At 40.4% G+C, this 21,404-nt stretch overlaps 2 protein-coding genes across 2 annotated transcripts in view; both read left to right on the top strand.

The window, feature by feature from the left end:
- The window catches only part of LOC106807528 (ubiquitin-conjugating enzyme E2 J1-like), a 19,432-nt gene extending 4,952 nt beyond the window's left edge, over positions 1-14,480 (top strand). The window contains 7 exon segments of the mRNA XM_014809892.1: positions 1,006-1,089; positions 2,443-2,469; positions 2,472-2,563; positions 2,923-2,998; positions 4,550-4,655; positions 5,627-5,750; positions 12,646-14,480. Coding sequence (XP_014665378.1) covers positions 1,006-1,089; positions 2,443-2,469; positions 2,472-2,563; positions 2,923-2,998; positions 4,550-4,655; positions 5,627-5,750; positions 12,646-13,164 — 1,028 coding nt within the window. The 3' untranslated portion in view covers positions 13,165-14,480.
- Positions 14,481-19,513: 5,033 nt separating this feature from the next.
- Positions 19,514-21,404, top strand: part of LOC106807530 (cold and drought-regulated protein CORA-like) — a 4,360-nt gene continuing 2,469 nt past the window's right edge. The window contains exons 1-2 of the mRNA XM_014809897.1: positions 19,514-19,540; positions 19,805-19,954. Of these exons, the coding sequence (XP_014665383.1) occupies positions 19,529-19,540; positions 19,805-19,954 (162 nt within the window). The 5' untranslated portion in view covers positions 19,514-19,528. The remainder of the gene's footprint in view (positions 19,541-19,804; positions 19,955-21,404) is intronic.

The following is a 21,404-nucleotide window of genomic DNA, read 5'->3' as shown; positions in this document are numbered from 1 at the left end:
CGCGATGATGCACGCACCATGGCACAATTTATGGTGCGCGGTGGAGCGCGAGCGCGATCGCGCCCCTTAAAAATGAAAGCCTGCGACGCTCCATTTAACTTGTTAAATTTACTGGACCGAGAGAGATTTTGGTGGTCTCGGATCACGGTCCTCCGCCGAACGTCGAAGACTGATGCTTACCCGGCTATTGCAAACCCCGGAACGCCCTTAAAATAGGTACATCATTGGCACGTGCTATCCCAGAATATGAATCCGAATCAAGACGCTGTTACAGCTAATTTGAACCGGTGTTGCTACGCGTGTTTAGGTACATAGAGATGATAACGCATTAATTAGTGGGCGGCAAACAGGAGATCGAAAGAATTCACTTATTTTGTCAAGTTATAACAGCACAACTTTTTTTAAAGTTTGTTGGTGGTAATTGGTCGCAGTGAGTATTAACATTAGCAATTGCACATACCTTGGTCAATTCTAAACGTAGTCATTCAATTATCGTAGAATGTAGAAAATTGCGAATATCTCTGTTGAACTTGTTAGTAATTTTAGTAAATTCTGTGATTATTTTCACGGTGAGCATAGAGAGACTTCTCGGTTATTAAATAGATGTGAGTTTGGTTGGATTTAATGGGCAGTTAATTATGTTGTAATCCCTTTACGGTGGTGCCTGTCCGTAACCCTGACTGTATCCTTTAATTAGATTGTATATATTGGTATCTGTATCCCTAAGCCTAAGGTACGTGTAATTTTATTCCTGCTTTCGTTTGTAATTAATGATTAATGTATTAAAAATTAAATCTAAATTTGAAGTTGCCCAAAACTACTGAAATGTCTGAAACAATCAGTAATGAAAGTAGTCTGTTAATCCTCTGTGGCTTTAGCCTCTATAGCTTTGTGACTTTTATCTGTTCAGCTTTTTCTTTATACAATAATGCTAGTGGCCCCTGAATGAACAGTATTTGATTGTTACTGTTGATCGTATCTAAGCTACTGTTTGTTATATTGCAGCTGTAAAAAGGTTGATGCGCGAAGCAAAGGAGCTGCAAGAACCAACAGAGCAATACTATGCACAACCACTAGAGGTTTACATATTTTTTGAAAATTTTGATAGCATTAGCTAATGTATTATTGATTACAGTTTTTAGCTCATCTGACATAGTCAGATGCAGCTTGTAGAATCGCATGAGCGTGCGTGCGTCCGTGCGTCCATCCGGCCGTGCGTTCGGGCGTCAACAGTTGGGCACAAATCTTAACCGCTCGACGTACGGTCACGATATTCGGGACGTGTGGGGGTAATCCGAAAACGAGTTGGGATGTCGAAGCTGGGGGTCAAAGGTCTAGAGGTGTAAAAGAAGGAACATTCCCTCCTTAACTTAAGGTATAGGGAGGAAATGCAGAAATTGGCGGCACAAATCTAAACGGCTCGACTAGGCTCGGGATAGTCGGTGTATAGCATCATGGTAGGAAAAGCCATCACTGTGCCGAAATTGGAGGTCACAGGTCAAAGGTCAATGGGGCACAGGGCAGATTTTAGACATTTTCTGAGGACATGGTCTGACGGAGCGATTGAAACACTTTTTGTTCAGCGGGACCTACCATTTTTATGGGCTTTATTGAAAGACCATGAAATGTACTTTCTGCTGACATGCGAAGAGAGTAAGTGTCGGGATAATCTTTTGACCCTCAAGAGGAGGTTAAACATTGATTTGTTGACGCGTGAACAAAGGACTGAACTGATTTTGCTATTATTTAGAGCCCATACCTGTGTGAATGTGAGGCTACAGTTGTACAGTTGAATTGCAAAAGGCAAATGTTTGTTGACAAGTTTTATGCTCCTTAAATCATATTATTTTCTAAAGCAGTCTGTCTATAGCACCCTGAAGGCTAAATAACGTGAATGCTCGCGGTGGGTAGGCAAAACACGGGGCAGCCATGGCTGCACGCTTCTAATCATAAATTTTGTTGACTGCCAACCTGGCAATGCACAGTCGTCTGCAATGCATAGAAGATTAGGTGGGTGGCGAAAGTGTAGCTGATATATTTGTTCGAATTGCTACGAAAGTCAAACAGAATAAAGAAGACTTATGTATAAGACGTCTTGCTATGCACAAGACACGCAGACACCAGATGAGGCCTCGTCGCACTGCGGCACTTTGTTTTGTTTGAAATGGGTTAGTCTGGCAAATAATGACTATGTTTGAATAGTGGCTTCTATTTCAATTTGTCTGTATATAAGTTTGTTGTTTGTGTTGTATGCCATGTCATACCTCAGTGAAGCTCACCAAATTGATTATTGTTGCATAGATTGAACAGTATTTTCCCCATTTTGTAAGGCACAATCCATGTTTACTTGGTTTCCTAGGCATGCTTATGTGATACTCTTACCAGAATCATAATATTGAGTTATTAAACCTGAATCATGTATATATGATAGGACAACTGTTGTTGAATGGCACTTCACAGTCCGAGGACTCCAGAAACAGAGTTTCAAAATGGTATTTACCATGGTAGGATCATTCTACCACCAGAGTATCCAATGAAGCCACAAGCATCATAGCTGTTAACGGTAATTGTTTTCTGCATTAAGTCATGCTTAGTTCAGGCCTTAATTTCTAAAAAATAACTTGTATAAATGTTGTTAGTGTTTTGTTGTTTAGATACATCCATTCCGTTTAGAGTGAGGCAACTTCTTAACTACTGCATTAGTATTAGGTTTTAGTCCTTTGTCAATAGTAAACATGTCTCTATGTTGTGAAGGTGTGCAAATTCATTTTAAATGTAAACACACTGTATTTTTTGGTATTTGTTCCTAAGTAAATCAGTTCACTTCATCGATTCTGGTAATTATTTTATTGGCAAGGTACCTAGTTATATCTGAGGTTTGTGCTTAATAATATTTTGTTTCTGATATTTTAATATATAGAGTGAGGAAGGTTTGAAACAATGAAAAAGATATGCCTGAGTATATCTGGACATCATCCTGAGTCGTGGCAGCCATCTGGTCAAGTATGCTATCAAAATTAATTGTTTCCGTACTATTAGAAGATATTTGCAAATCTAAGTTGAGGTAAGGGATAGTGTTTGCTACTTTGGTAGACCTTGAAAAAAGCATTGTTTTAAGTGCTATCTTCAGTTAAAATATGTTTTAAATGACACATTGCCCTAGGTTCATCGCATATTTTAAGTTAAAATAGGTTTAAATTATGCTACGTAAAATTTTCATTGTTCAATAGTCATTCGAAATTTTTTTTTTATGTTTTAAAACTACAGCTGTATCGATGCTTGCAATGACGGTGGCGCACTACTAGCCATCCGCTTTCAAATTTGCACATAACAACTTTTTGGGCTGAAGTCTATAGACTTATTTATTATTTGTTAATTGAGAGGAAGAAGAGCTGTACTATCTTATAAAACAACTTTAAAAAGTTTCAGGTTGTAATATGGCCGAATTTGTCCTTAATTAAAATCGTTCGATTTAAATAGAAGTTTGTTACCTCCGCCAGGGGCCTTGGCGAGGTTATGTTTTCACCGGGCGTGTCTGTTGAGTGTTGGTTTGTGTGTTACATGCACGTTTCAGTTCACTTCCGCTAGGTGCGCTGGCTGTAGACTTACAAACACGCAACCACAGGCTAAGGGCAACCACCAGTTCTCCCCCACCTGCACGCTCGCACTAATCCGGATCCAATTAATTAATAATTAATTTTTCCACTTAATTAATTAATTAAAAATTTCACATTGAGAGAATTCAGCTGCCTTGGCGGAGGTCTGTGCTCTCCGAGTGCTCTAGTTATAACTATAATTGCACTTTTGTGATTAGACTTCGGTCTGTAACGTGCAAAATAAATCGGAAAAAGCGCAACTTTGTCAGGGTGGCAGCACAATCGCGGGGTGTCATGACAGCAGCAGAAAATTTAGATTTTGAAACTTGGTGTTGCTTTATGACAAATGCGAATGCATGATTATAGAAATTTGTAGGTATATACAGGGGTAGAAATTAACTTTTGAACACGGAAGTCCAACGGACTCCCTACCCTCAAAAAGAGGGAGTCTGCAGCAAAATGAGGGAGTCCAATTTTCTTTGGACATTAGCTGAAAAAATACGGTAATTCCGCGAGGCCGTGCACTGGAACGAACTAGTTAGTGTGGCAGAATTTTCAGGGAGTCACACGGACTCCTGCATATGTAAAATCAGGGAGTCCGGCAGTAAATCGGGGAGTATTTCACTCTGGACTCACGTTAAATTCGCACCCTGTATATACTTTTATTTATGTTTTTATTATCATAATATGCACTAAAATTCTAGGATATAGTTTCCCTTTAATTGTCTTGCGTACTTATTTTTATTGTTCAATAATAATTAGACGTTAACTTTTCATTGATACGTTCCAATTGGGGCATAGTTGTATTTATGGTTGGCAAGTTTGCTTGTGTTGCCTTGCAGTGTTGATATGATTGGAGATGTAGGTGCTTATTTTTTCACTTTATACAGCAGATTGCAGTGACAAAAGGTTTGGAGTATTTCATATTTTATCCATACTATTCTGTGTTTCAGTCAGAACAGCATTGTTAGCAATAATTGGGTTTATGCCAACACCAGGTGGTGGTGCGATTGGTGCACTTGATTACACACCTGATGAAAGAATGATCCTGGCTAAAAGGCAAGTTTTGTCATTAGTTGTTCATTCACACCTGAGCAGGTGCAGCAGTTTAATACACATCAAGAGTACATGATGGGAGAAGAGTATAACACCGTTTTAACAGCGTTTTGCATAGTTTTCAACTTGAAAATATTCTATCAATATGTGAATAAATATATTCAAACTTTACCTTGTTTTCGTCTATGATTCTCCCTTAATCATATGACACCACCAATTTACCTGAAAATCGTATGTGTTCTTCAAAAAAGTTTTTTGAATATGACACAGTTTTTCCAACCATTCGCATCTCTTTGACCAAACTTTGTTATCGGATTAGTGTTCTATTGTCTATGACAGAACGCTGGGGGCTGTTGGGGATATTAGGCATCAAATTGTATTCAGCCTGTATTGCGTTTCTAGCGTGCTAAAAATAAATGTGTGCTCACGGCGAGCTAGCAGCTGATTTTAGCTGTGTTGCCATCGGTGTTCCTGATGATAAGGAAGCGAAACAAGTGCTGTTACTGTGCTTACCTAATATCCCCAACAGCCCCCAGCGTTCCGTCATAGGCAATAGAACACTAATCCGATAACAAAGTTTGGTCAAAGAGATGCGAATGGTTGGGAAAACTGTCGTCGTATTCAAAGAACTTTTTTGAAGAACACATACGATTTTCAGGTAAATTGGTGGTGTCATATGATTAAGGGAGAATCATAGACGAAAACAAGGTAAAGTTTGAATATATTTATTCACATATTGATAGAATATTTTCAAGTTGAAAACTAGGCAAAACGCTGTTAAAACGGTGTCATACTTTTCTCCCATTATGTACTCTTGATACACATGCATTCTGTAGGAAGTTTGCTATTAATGATTTGACTGTGTAATATATATGTTATTATTGGTAATTCTGTTTTTGTGCGAACTGGTAAGCGATGATTATTATTTCAAAGCTCATTTGACATGTTTGACATCTTTTGTTTTGGAAATGTAGGTCCCATGACTGGATGTGTCCACTCTGTGGCATTGCAAACCATGATCTCTTGCTTCCAATGACAAGTGTATCCAGTGCTGTACTCGAAGAGGCAAAAGTTCTTGGTACACAGATAGGTTTCAAGGTAGTTGTCTAACTGAATTAAGATACACAGTTTTAGTCATTGTTAGACAAGGTATAGTCTTTACTGATTTGAGTTCATATGGACAGGTTTCACTCTCAACTAGTATGCATTACCTCTGATATAGTCGTATCTACTCTAGCTTGGCCGGCACGCAAGTATACACTAATGGTAACATTGCATTATTCCGTTTTTAGCTCAGCTAACGAAGTCAGATGCAGCTTGTAGAATCGCATGATTATCCGTGCGTCCGTCCGTGCGTCCGTCAACAGTTGGGCACAAATCTTAATCGCTCGATGTACGGTCTTGATATTCGGGACGTCGGGGGGAATCGCGAAAAGGACTCGGGATGTCGAATTTGGGGGTCAGGGGTCAAAGGTTAAGATGTGTCAATGGAGGGGGAATATTTTCCCCTTAACTTAAGGTATAGAAGGAAATACGGAATTGCGGCACAAATCTCAATGGCTTGACTTACGCTCTTAATATTTGATGTATAGTGTGATGGGGAGGAAACCCATCACCAGCGCGAAATTGGAGGCCACAGGTCATAGGGCAGTGGGGGAAAGGTCAGATATCAGACATTTTTTGAGGACATGGTCTAACGGACCGAGTGCAAAACTTTTTTTTATAGCGCTGACCTACCGTTTTTATCACTTTATTGAAAGGACCATGAAATCTACTTTCTGCTGACGTGCGAAGAGTAAGTGTCTGATAACCTTTTGACCCTCAAGAGGAAGGTTAAACATGGATTTGTTGACTGTTAACAAAGGACTGAACTTCTTTTGACCCTCAAGAGGAGGGTTAAACATTGATTTGTTGACGGTTAACAAAGGACTGAACTGATTTTGCTATTATTAGAGCCCATACCTGTGTGAATGTGAGGCTACAGTTGTACAGTTGAATTGCAAAGGCAAATGTTTGTTGAACAAGTTTTATGCTCCTTAAATCATATTATTTTCTAAAGCAGTCTGTCTATAGCACCCTGAAGGCTGAATCAGTGAATGCTCGCGTGGGTAGGCAAAAACACGGGGCAGCCCATGGCTGGCACGCTTCTAATCATAAATTTTGTTGACTGCCAACCTGCAATGCACATGTGTCTGCAATGCATAGAGATTAGGTGGGTGCGAAAGTGTAGCTGATATATTTGTTCGAATTGGCTACGAAAGTCAAACAAGAATAAAGAAGACTTATGTATAAGACGTCTTGCTATGCACAAATGAATTTATCAGCAGAACACCAGACACCAGATGAGCCCTGTCGCACTGCGGCACTTGTTTGTTTGAAATGGGTTAGTCTGGCCAAATACTGACTATGTTTGAATAGTGGCTTCTATTTCAATTTTGTCTGTATAAGTTTGTTGTTTGTGTGGTGTATGCCATGTCATACCTCAGTGAAGCTCACCAAATTGATTATTGTTGCATAGATTGAACAGTATTTTCCCCATTTGTAAGGCACAATCCATGTTTACTTGGGTTTCCTAGCATGCTTATGTGATACTCTTACCAGAATCCATAATATTGAGTTATTAAACCTGTATCATGTATATATGATAGGACAACTTGTTTGAATGGCACTTCACAGTCCGAGGACCTCCAGAAACAGAGTTTCAAAATGGTATTTACCATGGTAGGATCATTCTACCACCAGAGTATCCAATGAAGCCACCAAGCATCATGCTGTTAACGGTAATTGTTTTCTGCATTAAGTCATGCTTAGTTCAGCCTTAATTTCTAAAAAATAACTTGTATAAATGTTGTTAGTGTTTTGTTGTTTAGATACATCCATTCCGTTTAGAGTGAGCAGCTTCTTACTACTGCATTAGTATTAGGTTTTAGTCCTTTGTCAATAGTAAACATGTCTCCTATGTTGTGAAGGTGGCAAATTCATTTTAAATGTAAACACACTGTATTTTTTGGTATCTGTTCCTAAGATAAATCAGTTCACTTCATCGATTCTGGTAATTATTTTATTGGCAAGTGTACCTAGTTATATCTGAGGTTTGTGCTTAATAATATTTTGTTTCTGATATTTTAATATAGGTGAATGGAAGGTTTGAAACAATGAAAAAGATATGCCTGAGTATATCTGGACATCATCCTGAGTCGTGGCAGCCATCTTGGTCAAGTATGCTATCAAATTAATTGTTTCCGTACTATTAGAAGATATTTGCAAATCTAAGTTGAGGTAAGGGATAGTGTTGCTACTTTTGTAGACCTTGAAAGAAAGCATTGTTTTAAGTGCTATCTTCAGTTAAAATATGTTTTAAATGGATACATTGCCCTAGGTTCATCGCATATTTTAAGTTAAAATAGATTTAAATTATGCTACGTAAAATTTTCATTGTTCAATAGTCATTCGAAATTTTTTTTTTATGTTTTAAAACTACAGGCTGTATCGATGCTTGCAATGACGGTGGCGCCACTACTAGCCCATCCGCTTTCAAATTTGCACATAACAACTTTTTGGCTGAAGTCTATAGACTTATTTATTATTTGTTAATTTGAGAGGAGAAGAGCTGTACTATCTTATAAACAACTTTAAAAGTTTCAGTTGTAATATGGCCGAATTTGTCCTTAAATTAAAATCGTTCGATTAAATAGAAGTTTGTTACCTCCGCCAGGGGCTTGGCGGAGGTTATGTTTTCACCGGCGTGTCTTTGAGTGTTGGTTTGTGTGTTTGTTGGTTTGTGTGTTACCATGCACGTTTCAGTTCACTTCCGCTAGGTGCGCTGGCTGTAGACTTACAAACACGCAACCACAGGCTAAGGGGCAACCACAGTTCTCCCCCACCTGCACGCTCGCACTAATCCGGATCCAATTAATTAATTAATTAATTTTTCCACTTAATTAATTAATTAATTAATTAAAAATTTCACATTGAGAGAATTCAGCTGCCTTGGCGGAGGTCTGTGCTCTCCGAGTGCTCTAGTTATAACTATAATTGCACTTTTGTGATTAGACTTCGGTCTGTAACGTGCAAAATAAATCGGAAAAAGCGCAACTTTGTCAGGGTGGCAGCACAATCGCGGGGTGTCATGACAGCAGCAGAAAATTTAGATTTTGAAACTTGGTGTTGCTTTATGACAAATGCGAATGCATGATTATAGAAATTTGTAGGTATATACAGGGGTAGAAATTAACTTTTGAACACGGAAGTCCAACGGACTCCCTACCCTCAAAAAGAGGGAGTCTGCAGCAAAATGAGGGAGTCCAATTTTCTTTGGACATTAGCTGAAAAAATACGGTAATTCCGCGAGGCCGTGCACTGGAACGAACTAGTTAGTGTGGCAGAATTTTCAGGGAGTCACACGGACTCCTGCATATGTAAAATCAGGGAGTCCGGCAGTAAATCGGGGAGTATTTCACTCTGGACTCACGTTAAATTCGCACCCTGTATATACTTTTATTTATGTTTTTATTATCATAATATGCACTAAAATTCTAGGATATAGTTTCCCTTTAATTGTCTTGCGTACTTATTTTTATTGTTCAATAATAATTAGACGTTAACTTTTCATTGATACGTTCCAATTGGGGCATAGTTGTATTTATGGTTGGCAAGTTTGCTTGTGTTGCCTTGCAGTGTTGATATGATTGGAGATGTAGGTGCTTATTTTTTCACTTTATACAGCAGATTGCAGTGACAAAAGGTTTGGAGTATTTCATATTTTATCCATACTATTCTGTGTTTCAGTCAGAACAGCATTGTTAGCAATAATTGGGTTTATGCCAACACCAGGTGGTGGTGCGATTGGTGCACTTGATTACACACCTGATGAAAGAATGATCCTGGCTAAAAGGCAAGTTTTGTCATTAGTTGTTCATTCACACCTGAGCAGGTGCAGCAGTTTAATACACATCAAGAGTACATGATGGGAGAAGAGTATAACACCGTTTTAACAGCGTTTTGCATAGTTTTCAACTTGAAAATATTCTATCAATATGTGAATAAATATATTCAAACTTTACCTTGTTTTCGTCTATGATTCTCCCTTAATCATATGACACCACCAATTTACCTGAAAATCGTATGTGTTCTTCAAAAAAGTTTTTTGAATATGACACAGTTTTCCCAACCATTCGCATCTCTTTGACCAAACTTTGTTATCGGATTAGTGTTCTATTGTCTATGACAGAACGCTGGGGGCTGTTGGGGATATTAGGCATCAAATTGCATTCAGCGTGTATTGCGTTTCTAGCGTGCTAAAAATAAATGTGTGCTCACGGCGAGCTAGCAGCTGATTTTAGCTGTGTTGCCATCGGTGTTCCTGATGATAAGGAAGCGAAACAAGTGCTGTTACTGTGCTTACCTAATATCCCCAACAGCCCCCAGCGTTCCGTCATAGGCAATAGAACACTAATCCGATAACAAAGTTTGGTCAAAGAGATGCGAATGGTTGGGAAAACTGTCGTCGTATTCAAAGAACTTTTTTGAAGAACACATACGATTTTCAGGTAAATTGGTGGTGTCATATGATTAAGGGAGAATCATAGACGAAAACAAGGTAAAGTTTGAATATATTTATTCACATATTGATAGAATATTTTCAAGTTGAACACTTAGGCAAAAACGCTGCTTAAACGGCTGTCATACTTTTCTCTTCATTATGTACTCTGATACCAGTGCATATCTTGTAGGAAGTTTGCTATAATGAATTTGACTGTGTACTATATATGTTTCTTATTGGGTAATTCTGGTTTTGTATGCGAACGATGGTAAGCCGCATGATTATTATTTCAAGGCTCATTTGACATGTTTGAACATCTTTTGTTTTTGGAAAATGTACGTCCCATGACTGGATGCTGTCCACTCCTGTGGCATTGACAAAGCCATGACTCTCTTTGCTTCCAATGACAAGTGCTATCCAGTGCTGTAACTCGAAAGCAGGCAAATTCTTGGTGACACGATAGGTGTTCGCAAAGGGTAGTTGTCTAACTGATTTAAGCATACACAGTTTTTAGTCATTGTTAGACAAAAAGGTATTAAGTCTTATCTGATTAGAGTTCATATGGAAGGCTGTTCACTCGTCACACTCAGTAGCATTACCGCTGAATATCAGTCGATATCTACTTCTAGCTTGGCCGGCACGCAGTATTCACTAATGGGTACATCTGCATTATATCCTAGTTTTTTTAGTCACGCTAACGAAGTCAGTATGCAGCTTTGTAGAATCGCATGCTTGATCCGTGCGTCCGTCCTTGCGTCCGTCAACAGTGCGGCACAAATTCGTTTAACTCGCATCGATTGTCTACGGTCTTTGTATATTCGGGACGCTCGCGGGGGGGAATCGCGGAAAAGACTCGCGGATTGTCGAATTTGGGGGGTCAGGGATCAAAGTGTTAATATGGTGTCAATGGAGGCGAGAATTATTTTCCCCTTAACTTAACGGCGTATAGAAGGAAATACGGAAATTGCCAGGCACCAAATCTCATTGGCTTGACTTTACGCTCGTCCAAATATTCGATGATATAGCTTTGTGATGAGGCGAGTAAGACCAATTCACCACGCCCGAATTGGAGGCCAGCAGGTCAGCTAGGGCTAGTGAGGGCGCAAAGCGTCAGACTATCAGACCATTTTTTGTAGACAATGCGTCTAACGGACGAGCTGCAAAACTTTTTTTATAGCGACTGACCTACCGTTCTTTATCACTTGTATTGAAAGAGACCATTGAAATCATACTTTCTTGCTGACGCTGCGCACAGAGTAAGTGTCTGATAAACACTTTTCTGCACCCTCAAGAGGAAAGGGATAAACATGGATTTCTTGGAACTGTTAACAAAGGACTGAATCTGCTTTTGTCTATTAGAGCCCGTTCCCACCTAGCCTTCCCCCAATCTATCCCCCTCCCCCACCCTCCACCCACCACCACCACTAATGCCGCTGCTCGACGCCTATCCATGATAACTGTTATATTGCGAGAAAGTGCATTAAGTTTAACACATGCTGTATCTTTATTACTGTACTACCGAGTAGGTATAGCCAAGCCTGTCATAGATTTTTAGATCTGTTAATCTAGTAGTATCCTAGATATATGCCTCTGGAGCACGTAACGCGGTGGCAGGAGGGCGCACTTGATTCGGTTGCCAGTGAGTTTATCAGAAGAATACCTGGCTACAGTACACGTCAGTTGAGCGCTGTCGCTCTGCGGCACTTGTTTAAGTTAGCTTGAGCAAAAATGGCAGCCATATTTTGATAGTACTTTTAAAAACAATGTTACTATTTACAAACCAATTATAGGTCTAAGCACAGTGTTCATATTTTACATGTAGGTAGGTTATATGAGATGTAACCCGGAATTGCGACTGCAATCGGAATTAATTGGCTAAAAGTCAAATATTTTCTTTCATAAAGGTATAGAAGAATCATTGTTCATCTGTACAATTGTATTACAGTTATAAGCAGCTGCTGTACCTGTATTGCTTTTTTAATTTCCTGGATACAGCGTCATGGTGATAAAATCAATTCTTATTGCAATGATTACGAAATTTATTTGGCTATTACCATCAGAAGAAAGAGTGGTACTAGCATCTGCAGCAGCCATAAGAGCAATAGATGTTTAAGAGTTGTAGTAGCCATGGCATCAGCAATGGCAGGAGTGGTAAGAGCAGCAGCAGTAGCATGAGTACCAGAGTAATTGTTTTAAAAGTAAATGCTGTTGCTCTGCTACAAGCTATAGGTGAATTAAAGTCGCACTATAAGTCACATTCGATTGTTCTATGGAACAGTGATGATTTTTAGTTTGTACCCATTTTATGCCTACGTACATGCAGTTATTATATATACTATATATATACTACGTAATTATATAAATTCAGTTTTTTAATAGGCTCTACACATTCGTGAGTAAGCACATACGAGCAGCATGCCATTTCATGTTTACTTGTGCATTTGATTGCAGGCTGAGGCCAGCATGACTCCAAACAGTAGTAGTCAGTCTGTTTCAAAACATCCGAGTGAAACATCTCATAGTCAACAAAGTTCCAACGAATCTACTGACACTCTCCAAGAAACTGCATGCCTTGGACCTTCATCGCCTGTCCCTGACTGCACAGAAACTACAGCAGGTGGCAGTGACTTAAATACAACAGACCACAGCTCACGGCAACCATGTTTACCGGTGACGTCACCTGAACAGAATGACCAGACTGTGCAGTCTCCCAGTGTGCAGGGAAAGCCGACCGTGAATGCCCAGAGCCATTCATCGGTGGGTAACCATCCTGCGTCCCATGTTCGTCAGCGCGTAGCTCCAACAACGATGCAAGTCAATTACAGCCAAATGGGAGGCATGGTGGAGCAGAATGGCAACGGTTCTTCATCGATCATAGCAATGATCGTTTTGTCTCTTGTCATTGCTGTGCTCGTCGCTCGCAGAATGTGTACAAGCCTGCCATGGCATTTAGATATGACCGAACCGTAATGTGACACGAAGTCTGGTGCTCCGGTTAAGTGTTAATGCTGTATTAGTCATCGTTACTGGCCTCGCGTAGAATAGAAGTGAATGACATTGTTTGTTTCAACAATGATGAAAATACGTGTATAGGTCATTGCATGTACGAAATGAATTACTATCCTGATGCTATTACGGTTTGGAAGTTAATGGTCATGATCCAATGTTGAGATGTTAATTCCTGTGAACCTGTAACGTTATCCTGGTGTCATTAGGTTTGTTATAGTTGCATACTTGTCAATGACAATCTATTACCTGTTTTTATTTATACAGAAGTTTTCATGTCAATGCTTATAAAGATTTTGCTTTATGAAAATATATTTTGTTTGTGAAAATCAAGGGATAATAATCATTAGTCCTTAGAGTGATGCATGGCAGTATGTTTTATTGTGGGTTGGCATAATAGATGTGTTTATTATGGTCACGGTGTTTTGATGTATAGCTGGAGCAATTTACCAAATAACCACAGACTACCAAAAAATATCAGGAATATATTTAATTGCTGCTGATTATGTTAGACAAAGGATGTTATCTTGTTTGCTTGTCTATGCGAAGTGCATGAAATCATGCATACATGCTCTGTCAATATGCTTTTTATCTAGTGAACATAGACTAAAATAGCAGATTGAAGAAATCTGGTCTTGAAATGTGAACTTAAGTGAATAGCGAAGGCCGTTGTGGGCTGTGTATGGGCGTCCTGTATGGTGTTTGGGTGTTGTTGATGGTGTGTGGCGTTGTTAATGGTGTGTGGCGGATTGTGTGGGGCTGATGGTGTGTGGCGGATTGTGTGGGGCTGATGGTGTGTGGCGGATTGTGTGTGGCTGATTGTGTGGGGCGGATTGTGTGGGGCTGATGGTGTGTAGCGGATTGTGTGGGGCTGATGGTGTGTGGCGGATTGTGTGGCGCTGATGGTGTGTGGCGGATTGTGTGGCGGATTGTGTGGGGCTGATGATGTGTGGCAGATTGTGTGTGGCTGATGGTGTGTGGCGGATTGTGTGGGGCTGATGGTGTGTGGCGTTGCGGATGGTTCTTTAGAACTCTTAAACTATAACTGCACTGACCGTGTTTAAAGCTATCTTAGTAAACGAAAGTAAAATATAATATTAAAAATTGTACTGGAATAGGCTATTCAATTGGGTTTGCGGAGTGACGTATCAGTTGCAAGTCCGTCACAAGTAAAAAGTTACCATTCAAGCACCGTATCGTCCTAAATTATTGCCTATATTATAGTACCCAGATGAATCATCCAGATGGTTTACTTTTGAAATATATTCCGTGAAACCCTACTTTCTACATTGAATATTAGTTTCTTTAGTTGCACTGGTACGGTTCACTAATCTGTACGTGAAACACACACGCAGACACGCACGCACGCACGCGCGTAGATACATGCACACGCACGCGCACACACACGCAAACAGATACACACACACGCACGCGCGCGCGAGGTAATTGTGAAGCTGGTTTTGACCCAGTTATGCGGAGAGAGCATGACTTAAATATAAATTTGATTAGAGAAATGAAGATTGTTCGTGTTTTATATCCGCTGTGAATACGCAGAATATATGCTCTAGTGATCTATGTTATCTAACTACCGAGCTGTCCTGCCTCTGGCATTGACGTCAGAGTCAAAGACGTCAATCGTTACCAGCTAGCGCTCCCTTCGACCAAAAGCACCAACTCCGATTGTCTTCGTTTTGCCCGTATATGTCCCAGGAGGCTATCGATTAATTTTCGTCGTTGCCTTCCTCTTGTTCACCTCCCGTCTAATTTTTCTCTCAGGCTCAGATGCTCGTTGCAATGCCTCCTCATCCTCAGGACGTGCCCCTATGAGAGAACGTGCAGTACGCGAGATATAATGCCGTGCGGAATTGCCGCGTCTTGCAGGCTTCCCGAGTCTGGGCATCACCGTACTCCCGCCCACCGGTTATGGTTCCAAGTAATTGGCGATATAGGCTGTAACGGTCGCTCTGTGGTAAGCTATCTCGCCTGGTGAGCTGAACAAGTCGAGAGTAGTTACGAAGAAGCTCACTTTTAATGACGATTACAAGTACGTCAATCTGCGGCATGTGTACGTAGATACGACAGTATCGTGTACGGCAGTTGTTGCGTAGCCATCAACCGAATAAAACAGTGGAACTGGCGTGACAACAAGGTGTGTGGCACCCGGGGCCGGGCAAACCTGGCGCTTAAAGGTAATTGGGCGACAGAGTAGACTAACAATGTCGTTAGTCTATGGCGCCGCAGTGAAAGGAAACTAGAGACGTCATTACGTATTACCTCAGGATTGTTCATGAATCACAGCCAGCATTATTAATGAGAACGGCAACGTTTCCTCGCTTGGTTGGAATCCCCGTGTCCGCCAGGTGGAGCTAACCGTCAGCAAACGACTGTGCGCAATAGATAGATGTTATAGTACCTATTTATTAACCACCAGATCAAATTATTGTGAATATATAATTATAACGAATTGAAGAAGCGCGATTGTGTTGGACAGAATAGTTGATATACTATGTGACTGTATTGTTGGTCTGTGAGTCGTTCAGAAATCGTAGTGAAAATTTATAATTGGTCACACTTGAAAAATATCATCACATTTTCAATATTTGAATCATTTAAAATCAGATTTGTGTGTGCGCATGCGTGTGTGCGCGCGCATGCGTTCGTGTGTGCATGCGTGCGTGTGCGCGTGCGTGCGTGCGTGTGTGTGCGTGTGCGCGTGCGTGCGTGTGTGTGTGTGTGTGTGTGTGTGTGCGCTCGTTTGCGTATGCGCTCATGTTTTTACTTTTTAAATATGTTGCATACTCCTCCAGTATATGTGATCATCCGAATAGTATTGGTAAGTATAGTAAAAGGCAAAATTGCAAGAGATTTCTGTTCATACATGCCTAGTATATGCAAAAATAAGTATTCGGTTTTGAAAAAATACCTTGAAAATACAGAACGAATACTGAAAAGTAATTTTCTATGAAAAGGGGCAATTCCGAAGCAATTTAAAGATGTAACTTTCCCGAATATAAGCTTTAGTATACACGGTTATATAGGATATGTATCCGCGGTCGCATGCTCTATTTCACCAACAGGACTATTATTTTGTTGAACTCATACATTTAATACAGAAAGAATCGTCAGTAAGCAACCATGAAAAACATCCATACCAATTTCCTTATAATATATATAGCATAATAATTATGATTAAATCTCTGTTATTGCATGCCCAGTGTGTTCCGAACCAGGTATTGTTTTTAATTAAACATATTTATTACTTATTATTGTTTGCTATTTTAGAGTTATTATTCTTGTGCCTTCTCAAGCATTACATGCGTGATTGAATACAACATTACATTGTAATAGTGATTCACAACGGGGACGATATTTAGGCCTACGGCCAGCGGTGCTATGGTGGATACTAAAACATATCAACACGTAGCATGCGCGGCTTACAAAATATAGAACAAAGCGCGCGAGGCCAAACACTTGCATGTGGTTTTAATTCAAGCATGTGTTATTTATACAAGTAAAATTCTAGCAACTAAATTCAAATATGAACAAAATATGAATTGAGAGTAATTTATTTCAATTATATTTTATTGTTATCATATCAAACTACTCGTTAGTATGCGCGCTATAATCTAATACCCAGTACAGGATGCAAATTTGATCTTACATCAAACTGGCCAAAGCCAGACGCGCGCTAAATCGCAGCGTATACAGACACAAAATACGCAATACACATTTTGTGTACGCGTTATCCCGGGTTATATATACGCGCTACTCCGGTCTAATACCCCGCACAGACTGCAAAATTGGATCCTACATAGAGTCATAGACGCGCGTTAAATCACAGTGCGTAGGCAGAGAATAAATAGGCCCTACCAGAGCACGTATATCATAATAATACGTGCTCTATAGTCTATATATAAATACTTAACCGGGCAAGTTATCACGGGTAGACTGCGCATGCTCAGTTTAGTTTGGTATGTCACGAAGTAGATAGCAATGACGGTTAAGCAACAGCATCGCCGATATTCTTTGTCTATGCTTAGCCCGGTTGAGGATTGTGTGTCCGTGCGCAGCGTTTGGCGTTGGCGTATATCTCCGAACTCGTTGGATGTACGATCAAATTTCGCAGTATATACAGAGTGAAAATGTGTTTTGTTGAAAAATACCTGGAATGCGAGAATACAGATTATATGCAATGTTAGAGTACAGGAAATTTAGGAAGATTGGGTTCCTTAGAAACATTTGGATAGCATAATTACTTTTTTACGGGTTGGAAGAAATAAACCGCACACGGAATACGAGTTGACTGAATGGGTAAATTTGCTTCAACATATACTAATGAAATTTGTTGTATGACTGCCTGCCAGCCTCTCCGCCCCCCTTGCGCCCCTACCCCTTATGGATTACACTGTCCTGTTAATCACATAACTCTCCAAGTAAGCGCCGGGCACAAACCGTGCGTGACGCGACGTGACAGAATTACAATGTTACTACGTGTAACCACCTGTGGGTGCAAACCAAATTCCCAATATCTCTTTGTCTCTACCCTGTTGTGTCTTTTTAGTGGTAGTGGTGGTAGCTTCAATTATACTGTCCCAAGAATTGTTTTGAGGCATATGAGCTTTTGAAACGGGTTGCCAGAAAATATTCTGAGAACGGAAGGCATGCGGCGCCCATCAATGATGACTTGCAAAATATGACCGAATCGAACAAAGTACTTGCGCAATCTCGCGAATCAATATGAGTATAGCGTTGAACGTGACTAGGTCAGACCTTGATAAAACGATGCAACTCCGGGCGAGGTCTCTCTCAGTTTTCACCCTATAGTCTGGAGTAATAAACATTTGAGACGTGACGAGCCGATACAATTGTCGTTACTGACACACTTGTTGCGCGCTGAGTCATTCGCTGAAACAAACACTCTATCCGTTTCGAACTTTATAAACCGTAACGGCGAAGGTGAGGGTGACGGTGACAGTGACGGTCACGGTCACTGTGGCAATAGCAACAGTGTTTGCCATTGACGACTCAGTAAAAGAATGAGTTACGGGGTGAGCTAACGAGCAACCGATAGTTACTGTTGCGTAACCCAGCAGCTTCTCAGTCCCTCAACTTCCACCAAATGTTCGAATGCTTCGTTTGACTGTTATATCGACGAGTGTGTAACGATGACATTCGAAGCACCATATGGGATGCTCTGGATTAGGAAAGAAATTCTACGTAATACATAGAGCTAAACACACAAAGTTTCATCAGGGCTAGAAACGGAAAACGCTAGAACTTAACTGGAAATATAACATACACGAACGTATGCAGACACGCACGCGCGCACGTGTTAACGAACGCACGCATGCACGCTCTCTCTCTCTCACACACACACACACACACACACACACACACACACACACACACACACACATGCACACACAAACACACACGCGCGCACGCGCGCACGCACGCACGCACACGCACACGCACACGCACACGCACACGCACACAGGAGAATGGACATAGGACACAACACATAGGACACGGACACATAGGAATAATTAACTCTCGCCGTAGTCTTAATTCGTCGCGATGAGCTTAATTAGTCATGCATGTGTTTTGTTTCGCAGAGCTCACGGTTCATTGGTCACACGTCAAACGGCCGAGATTGAATGACAAAAGACAAGTCGCATGTGACCTCTGAGGATAGTTAGCTGAATTTTCAGAAAAATGTGTGAAATTCCTGTGAACCGAAACCTATAGTGACATACCTTGCATCAAGGTGATCCATCATGTCGTGAGTGCGCGCTGGTAACTAATAATTATCCAAGTATAAAGATCGAGCTCAACAATGGCTCGACAGGATTAACTAAGATTACTAGCTAAAATAGGCACGACGCTAAAAGTAGTTCTTTAGGTAGAAGTTCTGAAAGTAAATGAGTGGTCTTATTATGTGATGTAACTGCTGTTCTACACTTATGCTTCTTGTGAATCTGGAAACACCACTTTGTTTATACAATCGTAATTTCCAAAGGTCAAATTGCTGTTTTAATACTTCTAAATTAATAACTAATCATAAGAGCTGTAATACACATAGTGTGATTGTCAGACTAGACCTGCTATCTGCGTAGGGCAAAACCAATGGGCAAAACCATTGTGATACTGTTATTATTTGGGTCTGACGATTTTCTGCGGTTGCTGTCCGAAACTCACGTACTTAATTGTACATAATGTACCTTGGTACATTTCATAATTGAGCTCGAATATGAATATATATATAAACAAAGCATAAATGTGGTGCTCACGAGATCCGGAAAGGCGCGAGCAGCAAAGCAACAGATGAATGAATAGCAAGGTATGCTTCCATAAACACTTACTCACACCTACGTGTGCTCACGCGTAAAGGGTTGTCTATACGTGTATTCATGAGTGCATATAAACTATGTGGTAGATTCGTATCACGTTCTTAATACGGGATGCCGGGCACAGGTGATTTCTAACTTTACATGTCACCAATATCCTTCTCGCTACTGGACGTTTATTGCATTGTTGGCACCAATAATACAAACTTCAAGGTTTACACGCCTATGCCGTTGTTAGCGATTAAATTAATGCCTAGAGGAAAGAATTTGGAGGTCGCAGCAAGGAGGAGAGGCTGGTTAGTGTTCGCCCACGCCTAACGACCGCGGCTACAAAAGGGCTCAGACGGTGGTCCGTCATCACAAGCACCGGCCAAGCAGAGCCCACAGTCACGCGACGAAGAACTGCGGTAAGTTGGACTGGTCGTTGCTTTTAATATTTACAAACTTTTCATTGTATGTTATTATGGTTTGTTTAAGTGCTCCACTGAGTGTATGTGTAAGTCTTGGTTTCTCGCGTTGAATTCATTCAGCAATGCGTTGCTGCTCACCAAATTTGCATTTTTTTATTATCGACCCCTAACTATAATTATTATTTCATATTTCCGAAGTTTCATGCCCCACCCGTTGATGGCATCCCATCTTTTTATGATATGTGTTTAGTGGGGTAGATACAAGTTATTCGCAATTGCGTTCCTGTAAAGTGTGTATATCATGCTTATATAAGCGTGACTATAAGTGAAACGACGCTAAGGAAAGCGAATTTTCCTATATAAAAGAATTAGGATGGGTTTTAGAAAATATTTCATAGCGATACAAAATCAATATATAGCTTGGTTAGGGGTTGGTGTGGTGAAGTGATGTGGATTATTAGGTGACATTTCGATTTCGGAGTTATCGAGTGGCATATATTCATATGTTTATTTATGCGGCCTGGTTGGAATTAGGTATTTAATCATGTATGATGCACTACGTAGGCGCCGTGGTAACAATGAAACTATATCAAGAAGAAGATATACATATTCACTGATATGTTCTTATCATACAATAAGGCGTATGTCATAGTAAATGGCTCACAATTGGATAATAATACGTCTTTGTTAGCCTGTCTACAAAAGGGAGCTATTGCCACCTGACCTGCTATGTTACTTAATGTTTCACCTATTATTATAGATAATTTATACTATAAATTTATATACATCTGTTTATTAGATGATGGCATGCGTGCGCATATTTTTTGTTGATAGGCCTATCGTACGTATTAGATTATGCTAGCAACTGCAAGAAGCCACATTAAAAACCATGGGTATCATTTGCTGACATTACTCTAACAATTAGAATGACGAGGCAGGCTCACTGGGTAATCGGAAAGTCCATTTCGTTTTATGTGGGTCAGTGAATTAATTACTGCAGTGTGGACGCATAGCGCCAGCCGTCCGATGTTTAGAACATGATGCACGCAAATACCGCTTGTAATTTTACAACCACGAGATAGCTGACACGCCTCGTCTATTCTTATGAAATCGTGTTTGTGCGGTGGGAACCTGTAGTTACTCCAACCTGACGGATCACGTGGATGTTAACAGTCTTGCCTCCCGAAGGCCAGTCTGTGTCTATCATTGTAACTGCGCTGACTTTGCCAGGGTCTAATTGCTATGCTCTCGCTCAACATAGACAAGGATGTTATTTTTAACGCCCTTCAAATGGGTGACTAATATATACTAGCTATGCGTTCAGCATTTGAATCTCTTATAGCAGCTTGTAACAAAATAGGGCGAACAATCACCTGGGTTATGCATGTATAGCTACTACAGTTGACGTGAGAATCTCCGTCAATATCTTAGCGCGAAATATATTTCC

This window comes from Priapulus caudatus, unplaced genomic scaffold (assembly GCF_000485595.1).
Source record: "Priapulus caudatus unplaced genomic scaffold, Priapulus_caudatus-5.0.1 Scaffold220, whole genome shotgun sequence".
NCBI classification, from domain to species: Eukaryota; Metazoa; Priapulida; class Priapulimorpha; order Priapulimorphida; family Priapulidae; genus Priapulus; species Priapulus caudatus.
This window is presented reverse-complemented; position numbering and strand designations above follow the sequence as displayed.